The 22,575-nt window shown below is 39.0% G+C and overlaps 2 protein-coding genes across 2 annotated transcripts; one reads left to right on the top strand and one right to left on the bottom strand.

Moving 5' to 3' along the window:
- Window positions 1–263: 263 nt before the first annotated feature.
- LOC115260527 (uncharacterized) lies at window positions 264–998 on the bottom strand. The gene has a single exon (XM_029861441.1). The coding sequence runs from the start codon at window positions 996–998 to the stop codon at window positions 264–266; it is 735 nt and encodes a 244-aa protein (XP_029717301.1).
- Window positions 999–5,219: 4,221 nt separating this feature from the next.
- On the top strand, window positions 5,220–6,611 carry LOC109400932 (fibrinogen-like protein A). The gene is made up of 2 exons (XM_019673425.3): window positions 5,220–6,293; window positions 6,353–6,611. The coding sequence occupies exons 1-2, from the start codon at window positions 5,413–5,415 to the stop codon at window positions 6,489–6,491; spliced, it is 1,020 nt and encodes a 339-aa protein (XP_019528970.2). The 5' UTR covers window positions 5,220–5,412; the 3' UTR covers window positions 6,492–6,611.
- The last annotated feature ends 15,964 nt before the right edge of the window (window positions 6,612–22,575 follow it).

The following is a 22,575-nucleotide window of genomic DNA, read 5'->3' as shown; positions in this document are numbered from 1 at the left end:
TGAGAGAAGTGACAGAGAGATTATCAAAGTTTCGTGAGCATGTAGTAGTGAGTTGAATACTATCAAATTCAGGCATAAGGCATATGTATCATAGTAGCGAGAAATTTGTGTTGCGATGATAAATACTTTGAACCAACCGTTAAGTGTAGTGAGGTGTGTGTTATGATGATGCTATTGTGTGTCATTTTACAGATATTGTATCGGAATGTACCTATCAGTGTGCTTATTTATAACTTCTTCAAATCCTGGATGTTTTCAATCCTTCATGGTGCTGATGTAGCCGTTCGTTTTAGGTACGCTGCTCCCTTGTAGAACCATACATTGTTGAAACCACGACGCGTTTTGTACTCCTTGACAGCATTCAGTAGGCTTTGGTTCCTTTTCGTGAGATGCTGATTAGCATACACCTTCGGTCCTCTGTTTAGCGTAGCAGTTGATACACGAGCTTGTGACATATTTCCGTTGATAGCATTCATAGCTTTGCGTTTAGAAGTGTGGTCCGAAAACTTCACAAGTATTGGTTTGATTCCTCGTTTGTTTGTAGTAGGCATACGGTTACAAGCCACGATGTCGGTGTCGGATAGCATAAGCCCATGGTGCGCAACCGTTTTTTTGACCACATCAACCACATTCTCATCTACCCGCTCAGGCAAATTAGAAATGATCAGGTTGTTTTCCAGCGCTCGTTGTTCCAACACATTCATCCTCGATTCGATCTGGACCAAGTTCAGTGCGGTATCTTCGGAGTTTTTGTTGGCCTTCCCACATTGATCAATTTTTTCGCGCAGTGAGGCCAGTTGTTGTCTCAGGTCTTCAAAAGAATCCGAGAGAAACTGCTGTGATGTTTTGATGTCCTGTAGCTTCTCTTTCAGTGTTTTGAAATCCTTCTGCATAGCATTCGTTGTAGTACTGCAGCACTGCAACATATCCGTGAACTCTCGTTTGAGTAGCTCCCTGAACATCTTGGTAGCCTTCGAAACAGATATGAGGTCATCCATTTCAGCACCCGACTGCCTATGTATTGTCCTGCTTTCATCACAAATTCTATCGATCGGTAGCTTTTTCGGAATTCGCACTCCGTTCATAGAGGTATGTCTATATCGCGGCGTGTTCTTCCTATTAACTTTTTCGATCCTATAGGATAGAACACTTTTCTTTTTGAGCCAAACTTTTTATATCATATTCTTGCTTATCGACCGTAATCTATTATTAACTTGATGATTTTGTGGCTATATCGGTATCTTTCTACTCATAGTATAAGGGAGTAGAGATCAAAGTGGATAATGAAATGATAGATACACACTAAAAAAATCTCAATTTTAATGATGACCTAATTGAAGAAACTGACGTAATCAGTCATGACACAAACGGAAATATGATTTATTATTACGTCTTTGAAGACAAGAATGCTGAATCAATCATTTTCAGATACATTATAGGCATTTTGAACTTGTTTTTAAGTGAGTTCCAGCAGCATTTAAACACGACACTTATTTTTCAGTTTCATGGTCCATAAATTTACATGAAACATAACGCAATCGACTTGGGCTATGTTTGTTGACAATGAAACGTCAAACGCCGTCGTGCTAGTTACTTTGTGATTTATGGAACATCATCCGCGGTACGTTTTTAGTCTTTTATTAGAAAACTGAATATCCATTTGTGTAGTGAATAAAGTGAAAATCATGGATACATCGAAGAAGGACGGCCAAGAGGACGACAGCATGCATCACGATGCTGTTTCTACGGATACAGTGGACAACAGCAGGGCAGTGAGAAACTGTGTTGAAGTAAGGAAAGAGAACTTCCAGAGTGATTTACCAATATGGAAAGCAGTGTTCGAAACGTTTAGTTTAGTTTAGTGATAAAAAAAACTGAATAAAGTTTATGTAAATCAGAAGTCTAGTCTGTATTTTATTTAATACTAAAGAAAATCTGGGGAGTGAAATTCTGGTAAAAAAAACGAAGGGATTGAGGTTATGTAACGGCAATAGATGATTGCGGTAAAATTACAAACCCGCTTGAATCAGTATCGTGTAAAAATAGGATCAAACTTAATTTTGTGTCATTTGGCTCGCTGTCATATGTCGGCGTAAAATGACACAAAATTACAAGATTTTTTCGAAGTGTGTATGATAGCCAAACTGCCAAAAGATCTTGAATCGATTAACAAATGGATAAGAAAATCAGCGAGATACACTTTGTCTAATATCTCTTAATCAGTCGAATAAATAAGCTCTGAAGTGCTTGGTATTCATGGTTATGGTGTAAAAAGCTTGGCAAAAAGGTTAAAAAATTATATATCTACTATGTTAATCAGTTTTGGAATTAGCTGGTTATTTTTGCTATCCAGTTCTTGCATTTTTCCCACAAAACTATATTATTTTGTTATTTATAATTTTATTGAAAACAATAACCTGCTAGTAAATATACACTTTATATGAGGTCAGCATCAAAGCATTATTTATTGAACAAAAATTTCCCATAGACTGGTCAAAAGCTCATGCAAGATTACAAGCAAATATAATAATAAAAACCCGATTTAATCCACCTATGGTGAACAGAACCCTTCTTACATTTATTAAAACTATTGTTGTATTATTTGTATTTAACATATTTATTTTGTGTGATGGACCAAAAGTTCTAGAAAATATTGTGGATTTGGCATCTAGTGAATAGGTTTCCAAAATAGCATCATGGACCATGGACTAAACTACCAGAAAAGCCAGACACCCTCTAGAATCCTGTGTGAAATTTTAAAAAAATAGCTTACATATTCTGGAATATTGTATCTTTTGTTAACTGCCAAAAGATCTTGAATCGAATAGCAAATGGATAAGAAAATCAGCGAGATATACTTTGTCTAATATCTCTTAATCAGTCGATTAAATTAGCTCCGAAGTACTTGGTATTCATGGTTATGGTGACAAAAAATGATAAAAATGATATATCTACTAAGTTAATCAGTTTTGGCATTAGCTAGTTATTTTCGCTGTCCGGTTCTTGCATTTTTCCCACAATATATAAATTCAAAGCTTTCATTTAACATATTGTTAGTTTTCATAAAATTCCTGTGTATTTGTAATTTGCTATTTATAATTTTATTGAAAACAACAATACACTTTGTCAGCATTATTTGTTGAAAAATAATTTTCCATAGACTGGTCAAAAACTAATGCAAGATAACAAGTAAGTGAATAGATTAATAAAAAAGAATTTATTGAAATACTCTTCGTAAGATATCTCAGTAATCAAATGTTGAATCGAAATAAAATTTCAGGGCCTTATACAAGGATATTGTAGCTTTCATTTGGTGCTTAGAGAACCCAAATCGGTTGACAGACAGCTGAGATATTTATTATGGTACCCTTGGTCAAAAATCTCTCAAAAAGTTAACCTTACTCCCAAGTACTCTTTGAAAGATATCTCGGTAACCAAATGTCCAATCCTAATAAAATTGTATAGGGTTCTACTAGAATGTTGTAGCTTTCATTTGGTGCCAAGATAACCGAAATCGGTTGACAGACGGCCAGAATATTTATTATGATACACTTGGTCAAAAATCTCAAAAGGTTTAGTTGTATAAATCCTTCGAAAGATATCTCAGTAACCAAATGTACAATCAAAATAAAATTTCTTGGCGATCTACTAGGATGCTGTAGCTTTCATTTGGTGCCAAGAGAACCCAAATCGATTGACAAACGGCCAAAATATTTATTTTGATACACTTGGTCAAAAAGATGTATGACTCATAAGTACTCTTCGAAAGATATCTCAGTAACCAAATGTCCAATCGAAATAACCTTTTACAAGGATACTGTAGCTTTCATTTTTTGCTAAGAGAACCCAAATCGGTTGACAGACGGCTGAGATATTTATTATGATACACTTGGTCAAAAATCTCTCAAAAGGTTAACCTGTATTACTCCCAAGTACTCTTTGAAAGCTATCTCGATAACCAAATGTCCAATCCTAATAAAATTGTATAGAGTTCTACTAGGATGTTATAGCTTTCATTTGGTGCCAGTAGAACCGAAATCGGTTGACAGACGGTTGAGATATTTATTATGATACACTTGGTCAAAAATCTCAAAAAGTTTAGTTGAATGAATCCAAAGTACTCTTCGAAAGATATCTCTGTAACTAAATGTCCAATCCTAATAAAATATCTGAGCAATCTTCTAGGATGTTGTAGCTTTCATTTGCTGCCAAGAGAACTCCAATCGGTTGACAGATGGCCAAGATATTAATTATGATACACTTGGTCAAAAATCTCCCAAAAAGCTAACCTATATTACTTCAAAGTACTCTTCAAAGATATCTCGGTAGCCAAATGTCGGATCGTAATAAAATTCAATAGGGTTCTACTAGGATGTTGCAGCTTTCATTTGCAACTAAGAAAATCCAAATCGGATGTCAGACGGCTGAGAAACGTGCGTGACTTTTTTTTGTAACATAAGCACACACACACACATACACACACACACACACACACACACACACACACACACACACACACACACACACACACACACACACACACACACACACACACACACACACATACACACAGACATTTGCTCAGTTCGTCGAGCTGAGTTGATTGGTATATGCGACTCGGCCCTGCGGACCTCGGATAGAAAGTCGGTTTTTCGAACGGTATTTATACCCTTCTTATGGGTGTAAGAAAGGTAAAACACTCGATCGTAAGCAAGAGCTTCGTATCGGAACGTGTTAACTCTGCGAGAGTTGAAGAGCAACTAAAACGAGTTTGAGGGTTTTGTTGGAGCAGCTTTTCGAAATTTTCTATGACCAATGGATTCACAACCTCGCATCGGATGAGGAACCGGAACGACAATCGACTTTATTAACTCAGTTTAATATTGAGGTTAGTCATAGGTTACATAAAAATAAACATGTTTATCATATTTGACGTTTATTCAGCGTTTGCAAATTATTGTAACGACTTTTAAAGCGATGAAGCTATTAATGTTTGGTTCAATGTCGCCCCTACTGACGGTATTTTTTTCAGCTGATAAAGAAATCCTATCCGCCAATCCAACATATGTTGACTGTATCAACTATTGTATTGAGTTAGCGTAAAAACCGTCCGTAGAGCGATCTAACGTTGAATGATGTTATCAGACGTATTAATAACATCCGTTTTTATAATGATGTATGTAGTTCGAGCAAAAGGGTTCATATGGCTTAGGTGGCAGCAGCAGGACGGGGACCAACTTCACGACTGCCAGAGAAATAACTTCGAATCTGAGAAGCAAGCTCTGTTCCAGATGAGAAGTAACGCCAGAATCAAATTAATAAAGTTGTGGCAGGAAGCATTTGTGATGCAGTACAAACCGCAGGGATCATTGAAAGTTTGCAGCCGTGGCATACATTTTGATATAAAACGACATGGCTCACAAACAGCTGCAGTTGTTTATTGCTATAACTCTTCGGAGGCGATTGATTCTCAACTGTCCCAGAATGAAGGTGATCATTTTAATTATTATATGTGTGTTTTGTGCAATTCGCTACCATGAGGCAACAAAAGTGTCCAACGTCTGCTCCAACTGCCCCGCTAATTTATGCGGGGGTTTTGGCTATGAAATTCTCATTGCTAAACTGGAAGCTCTCGAAGTCAAATTGGATGAAAGATGTAATACTCACAAGGAGATGATGCTGATGCAGACCAGATTAGAACGAGCTGTAGTTCATCATTCACGCACCGTGCTGCATCATTCTGCATCGATTTTGCAACAACACCCAAGCTGTGGCAGTTTTGCATGCAAATCTTGCTCCGAAGTTCCTTCACATGTATCAGGAAGGTACAAAATACATCCATTGGGTTTTGATGAACCTTTGGAGGTGTATTGCGAACAGAAAGTATTTGACGGAGGCTGGATTGTTGTGCAGCAACGACTTGATGGATCAGTGAACTTCCACCGGAACTGGACTGACTACCAGAACGGATTCGGAAATCTTGGTGGAGAGTTCTGGATAGGGCTGGAGAAACTGCATCGTCTCACAAAAGGCGGTGGCCAACAGCTTCTTGTGGAGCTGAAAGATTTCAATGGAAGCTATAAATTTGCTCGATACGATGAGTTTGAGATTGGGGCTGAATGTCAGAAATATGAATTGAAGAAGCTGGGAAGATACAATGGAACCGCTGGCGATGCATTGAGGTATCACGAAGGCAGAAAATTTTCAACTGAAGATAATTATAGCGATGATGCATCCAGAAGGTGCGCTCAATTGTTTAAGAGTGCATGGTGGTACAAGGAGTGTTATTACAGGTATGAAAAATTAAACGTATGGCTTTGTAGGATTCATTTAATAAAATGTATATTTTTAGCGACCTCAATGGATTATACAAGAGCAAATCAGATAATACGAGTGGCCTCAACTGGATTACTTTCGATAAAACTCTTCATGCATTAGCATATTCTCGAATGATGATTCGTAAAACTTCAAGTAAACCCAGCAGTAGATAGCCGTAGGAGAGAATGATTCAGATTGTTTGCCTAGCACACTATCAAATTGCATTCACTAACTGTTGCAACTGTTGCTGTTTATCATTGAAAAAACTAGAAATTATATGATGTATAAAAAGATTCAGCCATGAAGTTTTCTTTTGTTCAAGTAGTTTGTGATATGTGTATTCAGGGATACCTACGGGATCCCGTGATTAATTTTTTGAATTGAAAATGGCGAAAATTTACTTTGAGAAAACAGAGGGAGGGTTGCCAAATGAAAAAATAATTTGGTAAAAACAAACCAACGGAATAATTTATGTATCAAAGTCAAAAAATCTCATCTAAATTGTTAAGAAATTTTTTCGGCAACTTAGATTCTACCTATTTTGTTTTTAACTTTGTCAATATAGTTATTTACGATTTTTACAACATGAGTCGTACATTCATCCAACGAGGCTTTCCGATACAAAACGACTTTGGTATTTATTTCACATTTTGTTGAACAAATTCGTACAGTTCATTTGGGTGGATGAAAGAACTGATGATTTGGAGATGATCCTCGGTAATAACTTAAGACGTTAGCCGGCTTTACTGACTCATATGAAATTGATCATCCATATTAACTTCTTTCCCGATTGGCTTAGATAGCTGCATATTCCGATATCGAAGTGTTGGGTAAAGCTTCAGATTCACACCTGGGCTGCCACTCAACACAGACAATACTGGAATAGTTTGGAGTCATCTCGGCATACCAAATTGTATTTGACTGAGCCATCTCCAAGGGTGGCGAAGTATCTTACAAATCTGTCAAAGCAGAATTGCAGCATTCTGGTCAAAGCATTGACTGGCCACTGCCGTCTCAGCTATCACATGGCGAATATTCAGCAAGCTGATTCATTGGCATGTGATGGCTGTGAATCCGATTATGGACCTTCGTATCATTTGATATGTAACTATTCAGTTTCGCGCAACTGCGTTTCCGAGTATTCGGTAAACACTCATTAAGTTAAACTGACTTCAGAAACCTGAATGTTCAGAATGGGCAATTCTCGCTGAGACCGGCCCACTATTTACACCTTGCCTTCAAAAATGTATAAGGTGCCGTTTTTCTGAAAGTCCTCACTAAAAAAGTAAGAAAAATGCATTTGGTTACTCAAATTGATGGACCCCCCGTTAGTTAGAGCCACAACATTTTTTGCAGACCCCTCGATTTTGGTCAAATGGTGGCTCATTTAAACCGTTATAACTCGAAAGTTTCTCCAAAAACCACCTCAAAAAAATTGTTGTTGAAAAGAAGAAAGATAGAGCTACTATTTACAATAATAAAAAGTTGGGTCGGCCATATTGAATTTGGCCGTCTTGGATTTTTATACCAAAACATTTGTTTTCACCATGAGGGCAACCACCGATTTTCAAAATTTTTGCATCAATTGAAAGCTGAGACATCTATACGTAACATATCAAAAAATAGAGATGTTTTTTTTTCCTATCAAAAGTTATTTTCCTTACTTTTTAGTGAGGACTTTCAGAAAATCGGCACCTTATACATTTTTGAAGACAAGGTGTAAATATTGGGCCGGTCTCAGCGAGAGTTACCCAATATTCTATTGTTCTTAACCCGCTGTAGCAAAGAGCTACAGGCTCTCTTTCGCTTTATGCGTTATTATAGTGGCATTTCCAGGGCGCTTATGCGTTAGTACCCTCTTCCAGGGTATTTTCTTTCTTTTTACCTACCTGTCCTTATCCCCATCCTTATCCTTATGTCCGACCTTTTCCCTCAGGTAGATGATGAAATAGGTTATTATTTTGGCGATGGCACAAACGTCCCAAATAGAGGATAACGTGCTTTTGGAGTCGGCTTTCTGATACCTGATACCTGCCATTCATTGAGCCTTGATTAGCCCCTCAACGTAAGCCGACCCTGCGAGCCAGAAGTCCACACTCAAGCTTTACGGTGTTCAGGTGTTTACCAGGGGTCCATCATACCCCAGAGTATCAGGTGTATGAAAATATCCTGCCATGAAGTTTTCTTTTATTTTAGTAGTTTCTGATACAAAGGGTGGCCAAAATGTTTGGAATAGGCAACTTTTTTTTTCTCTCACAAAACAAATTCAACATGCTGTCACTTTCCACAGAGTGCATAAAAAATTCTCAAATTTTGACTGTTTGTCAACCTATTATATGTGCATCATTGGTACAAATTTGAGCTTGATTGGTAAATCTTTCGTGAAGCCAGAACCGTTCTCGTAAAACACTATTTTTTAGACAACCAATTTTTGAACTGTCCGGAGATCAGTTAACCAAATTGAATGAAATTTTGAGCGATTATCAAGAATGCATTGATGCTTGAAAATTCTTGGAAAACATAGTTTTTTTTTTTTTTTAACTATGAAAAAAGTTATGATGATATTTGAGAGTGTCTGTAGTGACAGCTTGGCAGCTGGAGACCGGATTTGCGCACGCGTTGCCTTCGGTGTTTCGATTCATTTTTTTTTTCGTTCGCTTTTTGCGCATTTTGGTTCAGTTAATGGCAGAGGAAGAAGACCCGGCTTCAGTCAGTGTGTGTAGTGACGGCTCGGGAGCTGGAGACAGGATTCGCACGCGCGTTGCCTTCGGTACTCCGATTTTTTTTTTTTCCTTTCGCATTTTAGTTCGATTGATGGCAGGCGATTATCCGGTGAGTTTGTTCCTTGTTATTCTCTTTCTATGGATTCTGTATCAATTATTATATTAATTCAATTAATTCAACCATAGGTGATAGTTTGTATTAAACATATGAATACAAGGTTCTCTTTTGAAATATTTTTTCATTGACTTTGTATAGTTCGTCACCATGAGTGTCGACTTGGATTTTTGTTCCGTTTTGTCACTGTATTGTACCGTTAAAGAGAGCCTCTTAAGCGTGCACAGTGAGAATGTTGACCACTCCCAGTCAATTATTCAGTTGATTCATTGTGCAACTGTCATTGGTTCGGGTCAATCACGGAGTAGCAACCATAGATATGTGCAGTCAGTCTAAGCTAAGCTAAGCTATGAAAAAAGTTATGATGATTTGATCTGAGAGAAAAATAAGTTGCCTATCCCGAACATTTTAGCCACCCCCTGTATGTGTATTCTGGGATACCTACGGACTCCCATTATTGATTTTTTTAAATTAAAAATTGTAAAAATTTACTAGAAGATAAACGTGATGTATTCGAAAGGTGGAAGCAGCACTTCGACGAGAACCTGAATGGCGAAGAGAATGTACCCAGACAACCAGAAATCGCATAAGGATGCACGATGTACATCGTATAACGTATTATTTTAAGTCACTATCACATATATGTACGGATGAGGGTCAATTTTCATCGCATATGATGTTATTTTTTGAACTTATTGCGATTCATCTGATAAAATCATATAAGAGTGCAAATCTATTTTCATCATGTACGACCACATCGTATTAGACGATATTCTGATGTTTTATTGCGACGAGCTTTGCTCATTCGCAAAAGCGTCCGAGCGAATTCGCAAAGTGTCAATTGAATTCGCAAAATTGCATACTGCGATGGTTACACGACTTTGCTTGGTACTTTTCTTATTATGACAGTTTAAAAATAAAAGTAAAAATAAGCTCGTTAAAATGTGAATACAAACTCGCATAAGCTAGAATCGTTAACGTTGGCATATTGAGATGTGATACGTGATAACAATGAAGGAGGTGCTCTGGGAGTGCCAAAAAGCTTCAAGAAAATGAGCAGTCATCATTATGGTGACAAAACATGTTATAAAGTCATAATTTTTGATTTGTTTTGCGGGAAATCACGCTTCGTCATATTGAGATCCAGATAGCCTGCCAAACACGTACAACGCAGGGAAACCAAGTGCATTCCAACCAGTGCTGAAAAATTCATTTCGTCATATCTATATTCAATCACCTACAGCTCGTTTTAAAAGCTGAAGCTGAGAATATGGTATATGAAAAACTTGTGTGACTAGACCAATTCTGCAAGAAAGTCACGGAAAACCCGCTATCTTTTTTTAATATTTAAGGTAAATGTCACGGACTACCTTCGAAAAATATTCGAAAAATAGCGGGTTTTCCGTGATTTTCTTGCAGAGTTGGTCTAGCCGCACAAGTTTTTCATATATCATATTCTCAGGTTCAGCTTCTAAAATGAGCTGTAGGTGGTTGAATTTAGATATGACGAAATGAAATTTTCAGCACTGACTCCAACAAACACTGAGTCATGTCATGACAATTAGCCAGTGAGAATGTCATGACAATTAGCCAGTATGTTTCATAAGTAGTGTTTGGTGTTAAGAGTGAAGTGTGGTTCGATAATCCAAATGTTGTTAGTTCGATACTGAAGTGACAAGAATTGTTTTTTTTTTCGAATATGATTAAGTCGCATAAGTTGCTATATTACGTTGCAATAGTGTGTAGACCATGCATCGCATAAGATATCGCTTCAAGTCATATAGCGTTATTATTTTTCCGTCAATGCACGTATAGCGCCTCCACTTTTGTACGTATAAGGCACTTTTACTGCATCTTATGCTATGTAATTTTACCGTATAAAAGTACGTATAACATGAACATAAACTTCATTATAAGTGCAAATTGGTTGTCTGGGTAGGCACGGGGGCTCAAGGCAACGGATGAAATGACTATGTTGGTACAGCAGAGGACGGGAACGAACCAACTCCCATGCTGAGAGAAGTTAAGGATGCCATTCACCAGCTCAAAAACAACAAAGCGGCTGATGAGGACAGTATGGTAGCAGAACTCATCAAGATGGGCCCAGAAAAGTTGGCCACCTGTCTGCAACGGTTAGTGGTCAAGATCTAGGAAACCGAACAGCTACCTGAGGAGCGATCTGTCCTATCTACAATAAAGGCTCATCTATTATAAAGGCCAAGGATGGAAATCTAGTGATCATGATCAGATTTCGAATGTATCGCGGTTGAACGGCATCGCGCGATCATAGCAACAACGATAACACTTTGTCGTCAAGCGTCATAACAAACTACGGTCCGAGAAGAATGATTCGCTCGGCATTTGCGGGCGCGATGCGATCGTTATCATGAAGTCGAAATGATAAATTTGTGATTTCATTCATTTTTTGAACATTCTTGCTGCTTTAACTTCCCGATATGCTTATGAATGTATTATTTCGAATCATGAAATCGGTTTACGGGTGCATAAGTGACATACAGTGTAATGAATAAAATTTATCACGACTTGTAACATGATCCGATAACGAGTCATGACGCGATAAAGCGTGCATCAGATGCTTTGATTATCTCTGTGATACGAGCACGGTGTGAGGCGTCGGCATCATGCTACTTCAAGAACAAGGCTACCTTGGATTATTCGTATCCTGTATCATTTATCGCTTGAAGTGATTTTCTTCCATCCTTGATAAAGGCCACAAGTTAATGTGTGAGAACTTTCGAGCGATCACCATTTTGAATGCCGCTATCCCAGATCATCTTTTGTCGTCTTTCACCTAAAGTAAATGAGTTCGTGGCAAGTTACCAAGCCGGTTTCATCGACGGCAAACCCTCCAGAAATGTCGTGGTCCCAACACATTACCTGTTCATCGACTTCAAGGCGGCATGCGACAGTATCGACCGCACAGAGCAATGGAAAATCATGGATGAGGACAGCTTTTCCGGGAAGTTCAACCTGCGGAAGACTGATAAGAGCAACGATGGACGGCGTGCAGAACAGCGTAAGGATTTCGGGTGAACTATCCAGTTCATTCGAATCTCGACGGGGACTACGACTTTCCTGCCTACTATTCAACGTGTTATACGACGAGCCAGGCTCAACAGCCGGGGTTCAATCTTCACGGAATCCGGCCAATTTGTCGCCTGAAACGTGAAGCAGCAAAGGACGGACTGGTGGTGAATGGGGCTAAGACAGAGTACATTCTGGTGAGATAGGACAAGCCTTGGCAGCAATCAATGTAACGATAGACAGGGATACTTCCGAGGAGGTAGAAGAATTTGTCTACCTCGGTTCCTTGCTAACGGCTGACAATAACGTGGGCCGTGAAATACAAAGGAGCATCATCAGTGGAAGTCGTGCCTACTATGGGCTCCAGAAGAAACTGCGGTCAAAAAAGATTCACCGCCGCAACAAATGTACCGTGTACAAGACGCTAATAAGACCGGTAATCCTCTACGGACACGAGACATGGACCATGTTCGAGGAGGACCTGCAAGCACTCGGAGTTTTCGAGCGACGCGTGCTAGGGACGATCTTCGGCGGCGTGCAGGAGAACGGTGTGTGGCGGCGAAGGATGAACCACGAGCTCGCTGCACTTTACGGCGAACCCAGCATCCAGAAAGTGGCCAAAGCCGGAAGGATACGGTGGACAGGACATGTTTCAAGAATGCCGGATAACAGCCCTGCAAAGTTGGTGTTTGCTAACCATCCGGTTGGTACTAGAAGGCGTGGAGCGCAGAGAGCACGATTGGCGGACCAAGTAGAGCGTAATCTGGCGAGCGTTTTTGCGTGACCGACGTTGGAGAGCTGCAGCTGCAAACTGATTTCAAACTGAATTGTCAAAAAACTGTCAAGAACCTTTGCTCAACAACTCAGATTTTACCTATTTTTTTTTGAATTTTGCCAATATGTATAGTTATTTATGCAACGAGTTGCATAATGATGATTATTACAGCATAAGTCGTACATTTATCCAACGAGACTTGCCGGAACAAAACGACTTGGTTTTTTGTACCACATTTTGTAAAATAAACTTGTAAAGTTCAGAGTCTTGTAAGCTGGAGTCTGGATCTGGAGCTCTGGAGATTCTATAATAATAATTATATCTTAGTTGCACTGTCAGATTGGAGTAGTACTCTTTTCTTCAACGTGTCTTACGATTTCCCAAAATAAATGGTATCACTGAGTTGCCGTATTAAGGACAGACTTGTTAGAATCCCAAAATGGCCGCCATAATGGCCGACTTTGGTACCTACTCACGATTTCAAATCTGTTCGTTAACAAAACCAGTGCACCTGAGCTTTTCATTTTAAGCTAATTACAAGTGAGCAAGAACAGAATAATGAAATACATTGTTGTTTGAAGCTTGCTTCTTGAGATTTGTGCGTCTGAAGTTTCGATGCATTGTTGAAGCGGGATTTCAAGACGTTTTTCCTTAAGTGCAACGCATTTAAAATGGTAACTAGTCTAACAAATGAATACAGTTGGATGTCATATAAGACAACAAACCAGCATTTTTTAAACACTCTTGATCCCTTACCACACACCCCCATTAGAACGTGAGATGACTGAATTTCAAACTGATTGATTTCAATATAAATTGCACCATACATATCCTTTGTTCTTTTCCTGCGTTTTCCTCCGCATTTTATCAAGAAGCAACTGCAAGCTTTTTGGCTTTTATCCACATCCCCGTCAAACACGCTCCATCAACCAAGGAGGATTCTTTCCCACGAGCGAGCGACCCCTTGTTTACGGAATGCTACTAACCTTCAATCTTATCAAACGAGAAACGGCGCTTTTCCGACCGGCGACGACGTCAGTCTTATTCCGAAGACTTTTTATTTTTCTTTTGTACATAGGTAAGTACCTACGTGTGCCACCCACCCTTGAAACCCTAAAGTTCGAACGCACCCAAAAACCGGAGAAGCCAAAACGGCAAAGTTCCTGACGGGGGAAGCGTACAGCTTTTACCCGTGCAGCAAACAAAGGCGAGGAATTCCACGGAGTCATGTCAGTCGATCCTGAGCGACCATTTCAAAAATATCTGAAACTTTGCACAGTTTTTTAATTTCATATAAATCGCCATTTTTTGATATTAAACCTTCATATTCACTCACGACTAACTTTTCAAAAGGGTGTATGCGAAAGTAGTTCTAAAATATTATAAAAGCTGTACTGCAAAAACGGATTGTTCGATTGTTATAAATTTTTCAGCAAAGTTAGATAACTAAATGATGATTCCTTAGAAAATATACACTATAAAAAATTTCTTTTTCTACTTTGAAAAAATATGATCTTTGTCACAAAAACTCAAATATCTCAAAACCCTATCTTTTTACCAACTTCAATTTTTTAGGGGAAATGGCCCATTATATCAGCTATCTACCATAAAATTTTGGTGATGGTAAACTGATGAACAAAAAAGTTATGACATTTCAAACATTTCACAATTTTTACATTTAGTAACAAAAAAAAAATTTTTTTCTGTGTAAATTATTTCGAGAATTATATTTTGATGCTGATTTTATTGTTAAGGCTACCGCCTGAATTAAACAAGTTGTTTTCATGATACTTTAGTTTGATTATTCGTAATTACTATAGTATCTATTTGAAACTTAGACGCGATCCAGTGTTGTGATCAAAAATATTGAGATTGTCATACTTTTTATTGTACGTGACTGGTGAAAAAATCCCTTGATAGTGTTGAAAAGCTGTTGATTATAAGAAAAATGGAATTGAATTTATTTTTGAGATAAAAGCTGTATAATAAAAGTTTTATAAACGCGTATACGTCTAGTTTATCCGCAAAAAAAATCCCTCTTACACACCTATTTCTAAATTGCTTGTTCGGTACTTTTTCGACGAGATTATAACAGCAGTACGATCTCGGTAGTTTCGGTAATCGATTTTACTGAGGTTCAGTAAAACAACTGTCAAAATCGTATGGAAAAGGTAAACAATGCATTTTTGCTGAACGAGTTCGGTGCTCAGCAGTTTTAATCTCGTCAAAAAATTACCGAACTCGGTAATCAAAATTAAGTGTGTAGAGAACAGACTTTATGATCGGAAGAATGCGAGTAACTTCAACAACAACAAATGCATAAGAGGTACATACCACAGACAAACAGACGAAACGCCTAGAACAATTTTAGTGAAAATTCATCGCCCAGTTCACACTATCACCACCTGGTGGAAATGTTTCACGAAACACTGCGTTGTGCAATATCGTCATCAGAAGGCGCTAGTGTGAAACGTCAAACGCAAAGAAAAACGATGGGCGCTCTTCTTGTTATGAAAGCCACAACCAAGATTCAAAATGATCGTTGAAGGCGTGGTCAATGAAAATTTCGCCAGTGTTACGTTTGTTTGTCTGTATACATACCTGACAATGCTCCCGAAAAAAACAAAAAAATACTACCGCTATGAATATTAAAAATTGTATAGTAATTTTTTTCTTCAGCCACCAACACCAAACAAGTAAGTTAAAATTAATAAGTGATTTTGTTTATTATAATCTAACGAACAAGATGAACAGTCGCTTTCTCAAAGGTCTTCAACTCAACGCTCTCTTGTAGACCGTTTGATGAAAAAAAATGTTCAAAAGAGTTACGAAATCTCACCGAAAGCACCATAGATAAACTGAAAGAGACTGGTTATGCCCAAATGTCCACATTGTGTACAAAATTACGCAATTGCACGTCCTGCCGTCTAGAATTTGACAAACGAGCCATCTGTATATCATAGGTAAAGCAGGGCGCAGGAAGTTCGAAAACGACAACAACTGAGAAATTGCCATCAGCGACATCTGTTTAAACAATTTAATTACGCCCCTTTTCAAAAATGCCCTGTAATATTCTTCAACATCTATACCCATTTCAATATTTTCAACGTTGCAAAACACGCTTTCAACATTCATCTTGAAGAAGAGGGAAAAACACTTGTCCTCAAATGTAACAGCAAATTAATGAATAAACGACTAATGCGCGGAGGGCGTGATAAAATCGGAACATTACTGTACATAGTATATTATATGTATATATAATATATAATAAAAACAACTTGTTTTACTCACGCAAGGCCATTAACAATAAAATCAGCATCAAACTTCAATTTCCGGCCGAAATAATTTACACTAAAAAAAATTATTACTAAATGTGAAAATTGTGAAATGTTTGAATTGTCATAACTTTTTTGTTTATTTTCATGGTAGATTGCTAATACAATGGACCGTTTTCTCTAAAAAATTACGTTGGTAAAAAGATAGGGTTTTGAGATATTTGAGTTTTTGTGACAAAAATGATATTTTTTAATGTTAAAAAAGATTTTTTTCACAGTGTATATTTTCTTAGGAATCGCCATTTAGTTATCTAACTTTGCTGAACAATAAAATCAGCATCAAATCGCGATTCCCGGCCGAAATAATTTACACAGAAAAATTTTTTTTACTAAATGTAAAAATTGTGAAATTTTTGAAATGTTATAACTTTTTTGTTTATTAGTTTACCATCACCAAATTTTTATGGTAGATTGCTAATACAATGGACCGTTTTCCCTAAAAAATTGAAGTTGGTAAAAAGATAGGGTTTTGAGATATTTGAGTTTTTGTGACAAAAATGGTGTTTTTCAATGATAAAATAGATTTTTTTTCACAGTGTATATTTTCTTAGAAATCACCATTTAGCTATCTAACTTTGCTGAAAAATTCATAACAATCGAACAATCCGTTTTTGCTGTGCATATTTTTGAATATTTTTGAACCATTTTCACATACACCCTTTTGAAAAGTTAGTCGTGGCTCTAAATAAAAATTTGATATCGAAAAATGGCGATTTAGATGGAACTGAAAAACTGTGCAAAGTTTCAGTTCAATAGAAAATCATGAATTAAAAATTTTCCTTAATTTTGATGCTGTTGCTTGGAATCGCTCAGGCACAACTTTCCAAATTGTGTGACACTTTTGCGATTTGTTTACATAAATAAATGTCACACTTGCTTGGCATCTATGTGTTCTGGGCGCACAGAAGTTCCGCCTCCGTACGTTAATGTTTCCTCCTCGTGATGGGATCGAGATGTGTTTTTTTCGCATATTTTGCATTTTTCTCTCACAACGGAAAAAGAATGCATAAATTTCCAGCGCCAAATGCGTCGGTCGCCTTGCAGATAACAAAGAAGGTGATTTCCGATTTTCTTATGACAGATCTGTATGATGGAACCAGACGATCTCGGCCACGTTCTCGAATGATTTATGGACCCACATTTCGGGCTTCAGTTCTCCCTTAATCAATATGGCAGACGGTTCCGGTGGCTGCAGTGAAATTAAATAATTTCTCTTCGACAGTTTTACGTGGAATCCAGTGTGCTGTCAGAATGCTTTGCGATGATAAAAAAAAAAGAGTTTGATTGATTCACGTATCATTATCATCTTCACGACGATATAGGAATAAAGTTTATAATGTTTATTTGTCTCAGAAGCAACCTTGTGTAAATATCTCTTTGTAGATACTGGAGCGACTGGTGCTAGTACAATCAACCATGTCTGGACAAACTTGGTTGGTCCTTTAGAATTCTTTTGACAATTCCTTTTAAGAATTCCTACAATAACTCCTTTGGGCATAAGTCAAACAAATTCTCTAAGTATCCCTTCGGCAGTTTCGTTGGTGTTTCATTGGGCAATTTCTTTGGGAATTCTTTCATCAATTTATTTTGGAATATCTCCAACAACTTCTTGGGTAACTCTTTCAGAAATTCTTTCGGCAATTCTCTCAACAATTTCTTCGGTAATTCCTTTAGGTACTCATTCAGCTGATTGCCTTTGAAATATGCACAAGATTTTCTGATAAGTACATGAGGAACTCTCTTGGTAGTTCTCACAACAATTTCTTCTGCAATTTCTGTAAAAAAAAAATCTTTGGAAAATTTATTGGGAACTAGCTGTCCCGGAAAACTCTGTCTCGCCAAGTTGTTGTCAAATTTCTTTAACGAATTCTTTCGCCACTTTTTTGAAAAATTCAATGACGATTTCCTTGAATATTGTTTCTCCAACTTCTCGAGAATTCTTTTCGTATTTCCTTTAGAAATTTTCTCAGAAACCTTTTCGAAAAATTTATTTAAAACTATCCGGAACTACCTGAGCAAGATCACTTCAGGATGAAATTTTGTAGGGACACTCGTGGAGGAACTCTAAGAAGAACACTCCTGAAGCATCTTCTAGAACCTAGAGGAGCTCTCCTGTTCCATGAATACGTGTGCATCAATGAATCGTACTGTGTGAGCTTTTAGACTAGATGAATGTTTCTGCATGAATTCTCGAAAGATTATTTATGGAGTATTACTCCTGAGATATATATAGCAGGAAGCTCAGAAGAATACTTCCGGAGGACTGGCAAATTCTCTCGGAATAAATTCTCTACGAACACTTTTGGAGCTATTCGTAGAGGAAAATAATTCCCAATATAACTACAAGGCACATTCCCACTGAAATTTCTGGGGGAATTCCCAGTACAGCTCCCACATGAATAGCAACTGGACTTTCAAGAGGAATTTCCGATCGAACTCCAGGAAGAATTCCAGGTGAAACTCCTAAAGCACTGGGGTCTCCAGTTAGCCTAGTGGTTAAATCTATGGATCGCCAATCCGGAGACGGCGGGTTCGATTCCCGTTCCGGTTGGGAAAATTTTCTTGACTCTCTGGACATAGTGTATCATTGTACTTGCCTCACAATATACAAAATCATGCAATTGTAGGCAAAGAAAGCCCTTCAAATTAATAACTGTGGAAGTGCTCAAAGAACATTAAGTTGAAGCGAGGCAGGCCAAGTCCCAGTGGGGACGTAGAGCCATAAAGAAGAAGAAGAAGAAGGAGTCCTAAATTATTCATAGTGAAACTCCTAGAGCATTCCTAAATATCCTGGAGGCATTACCGATAAAACTTTGAGAGAAATTGGCGATAAAACTCCCATAGATGCGCCTTGAGAAATTTTCGAAGAGACTTCTGAAGGAATTGTTAGAGAAATTGTTGGAGTAACTCCTGGAGAAATTCACGAAGTAACTCTTGAAGGAATTCCCGGAAGAGCTCCTGGGAGATTTTGCGTTGCAACTACTATGGGAGTTCCCAGATAGGAATGCAGAAAAATTCCCGGAGGAACTCCTGGATTAATTTCCGGAGAAACTCCTGGGGCAATTATTGGAGCAATTCTCAGAGTAATTCCCTGAGTAATTCACGGAGGAAATTCTGGAGGAATTTACGTTGCAACTACTATAGTAATTTCCAGTTAAAAATGCAGGAAAAATCCCGGGGAACTCCAGAATAAATTTCTGGAGGGGCCCCTGAAGAAACTCCTGGAAGATATCCCTGAGGCGCTCCTGGAGGAATTTTTGGAGGAATTCCTGGAGGAGCTCGCGGAAGAATTCCTGGAGAAACTCCTGGAGCAATTCCGGGAGGAACTCATGGGGAATTCCCGAAGGAACTCATGGAGGATGAAACCGAGCGTAACAAACGTACTCGAGGTCACACCTGGAGGAATTACCGCAGGAACTCCTGGAGAGGAGTTCCCGGGTTTCTTGGAGGGATTTGTTGAGCAACTCCTACAGCAAATACCGGAGGGACTCCTGGAGAAATTTCCGGAGGAACTTCTACAGGGAGAAATTCCTGGAGGAACTCCTGAAGCAGTTACCAGTGGAACTACTGCAGAAATTTCCGGATGAACTCACGGAAGAATTCCTGGGGAAACTCCTGGACCAATTCCCGAAGGAACTCATGGAGGAAATTTTTAACCCCGAGCACAACAAACGTATTCCAGGCCAGCGAGGTTGCGGCAGCAGCGGCGAAATTATCCGGCTCTAAAGGATTAAGGCATTTCTGGAAGAACGTCTAGAGCAATTCGTTGAGGTACATGTGGAGAACTCCTGGAGGAACTTCCGGAGGAACTCCCGGAGGAACTCATAGAAAAATTTGAGTTGGAACTACTAAACGAATTCCCGGAAAAACTACTAGAAAAATTTTCGTAGAAACTCTCAGATAAATTCACGAAGGAGCTGCTGGGAGAATTCCCTAAAGAACTCCAAGAAACTCCCGAAGGAACTCCTGTAGGTTTGCCTGGAAAAATTCCTGGAGGAAATTGCGAAGAAATTTTCGGAGGACCTCCTGGAGGAATTTTCGAAGTAACTCTTTGAAGAAGAAATTATTAAAATAACCTAATTTTGACCGTTTTTCATACAAATTTGCTTGAAATCCTCATTTTCGGTCAATTTCTCTCCCATAGAAAATGCATGGAAAAATTTTCACCGATAGAATATTTTGAAACCTTCTGCAAATGAAAATATAGCTTGAATACTGATATTTTATGCAAAGAAACCCGATGTACATTCAAATTTAATAATCTGCTGGTTCAGACATAGCGTGTACCGGAGGAACTCCTCTAGAAGAGCTTCCGGAAGAAATCTCGTATGTAATACTGGACGAACTCTCGGAGAAATTCCCAAGAAAGTCGCGTAGCAACTACTACAGGAAGTCCCAGAAAAAATGTAGAAAAATTTCCGAAGGAACTCCTGGAGGAAATTCTCGGAGGACCTCCTAAAGCAACTCTCTGAAGAACTCTAGAATCAATGCACGAAAGAACTCCTTGAGCAATTTCAGAAAAAGCTGCTGAAGCAATTCCCTAAGGAATTCTTTGAGCTAGTCTCGGAACTCCTGCAGCAATTCTCGAAGAACTTCTGCAACAATTCCCGGAGGAACACCTTCAGCAATTCCTGGAGAAACTCCTGGAGCCATTCCCGGAGGAACTCTTGGAGGTATTTCCGAAGGAACTCCAGAAGGATTTTTTGGATAAATTCCTAGAGTAATTCTCGGAGGAACTTCAGGAGCAATTCCCGAAGGAACTCCTGAAGCAGTTCCTGGAGCAATTCCCGGAGGAAGTTCAGCAGCAATTTTCGAAAGATCTGCTGGAGGAACTCCTGGAGCGGTTTCAGGAGGAACTCCTGTAGCGATTCTCGAAGGAACTTCTGGAATAATTACTAAAGGAACTCCTGGAGCAATTCCAGAAGCAAACTCCGGATAAACTCCTGGAGCAATTCCCGGATGAAACTCAGAGAAGGTATTTCCGGAGGAACTCCTAAAGCATTTTCTGGATTAATTCCTAGAGTAATTCTCGGAGCAACTTCTGGAGCAATTCTTGAAGAACTCCTGAAGCAATTCCTGAAGGAACTCCTGGAGCAGCTCCCGGAGGAAGTCCGGCAGCAATTTTCGAAAAATCTGCTGGAGGAACACCTGGAGCGATTTCAGGAGTAACTCCTGTAGCGATTCTCGAAGGAACTTCTGGAATAATTCCCAAAGGAACTCCTGGAGCAATTCCAGAAGTTAACTCCGGATAAACTCCTGGAGCAATTCCTGGATGAAGTCCTGGAGCAATTCGCGGCGAACCTCTTGGAGCAATTTCCGGAGGAACTCTTGAAGGTATTTCCGGAGGAACTCCCGGAGGAACTTCTGGAGCAATTCCCGAAGGAAATCCTGGAGCAATTCCTCAAGGAACTACTGGAGCAATTCCCGGAGGAAGTCCAGCAGCAATTTTCGAAAAATCTGCTGGAGGAACTCCTGGAGCGATTTCAGGAGGAACTCCTGTAGCGATTCTTGAAGGAACATCTGGAATAGTTTCCAAAGGAACTCCTGGAGCAATTCCAGAAGCAAATCTGGAAAAACTCCTGGAGCAATTCCCGGATGAAGTCCTGGAGCAATTCGTGGAGAACCTCTTGGATCAATTCCCGGAGGAACTCTTGAAGGTATTTCCGGAGGAACTCCTGCAGCAATTCCCGGAGGAACTTCGTCAGATATTCCTGGAGAAACTTCTGGAGCCATTCTCGGAGGAAATCTGCTCCATTTTCGGAGGAACTCCTGAAGCATTTTCCGGATAAATTCCTAGAGTAATTCTCGGAGGAACTTCTGGAGCAATTCCCGAAGGAACTCCTGAAGCAATTTCCAGAGGAAGTCCAGCAACAATTTTAGAAAAAAAAAAACTGCTGGAGCATTTCCCGAAGGAACTCCTGGAGCGATTTCAGGAGGAACTCTTGTAGTGATTCTCGAAGGAACTTCTGGAACAATTTTCAAAGGAACTCCTGGGGCAATTCCAGAAGCAAACTCCAGAAAAACTCCTGGAGCAATTCCGGGATGAAGTCCTGGAGCAATTCGCAGAGAACCTCTTGGAGCACCTGGCACAACTCGCAAAGGAAATCCTGGAGCAATGCTTGGCGATACTCTTTGAACAGTTTTCGGAGGAACTCTTGGAACTGGAGTAATTTCCGAAGGAACTCCAACAGCGATTCCCGGAGGAACTCCTGGAGCAATTCTCGGAAGTACTCCTGGAGTAATTTGCGAAAAACTCCTGGAAGA

Source organism: Aedes albopictus, chromosome 1, assembly GCF_035046485.1.
Source record: "Aedes albopictus strain Foshan chromosome 1, AalbF5, whole genome shotgun sequence".
In the NCBI taxonomy this organism is placed as follows: Eukaryota; Metazoa; Arthropoda; class Insecta; order Diptera; family Culicidae; genus Aedes; species Aedes albopictus.
The sequence above is the reverse complement of the archived record's forward strand: the minus strand, read 5'-3'. Positions and strand labels throughout refer to the sequence as shown.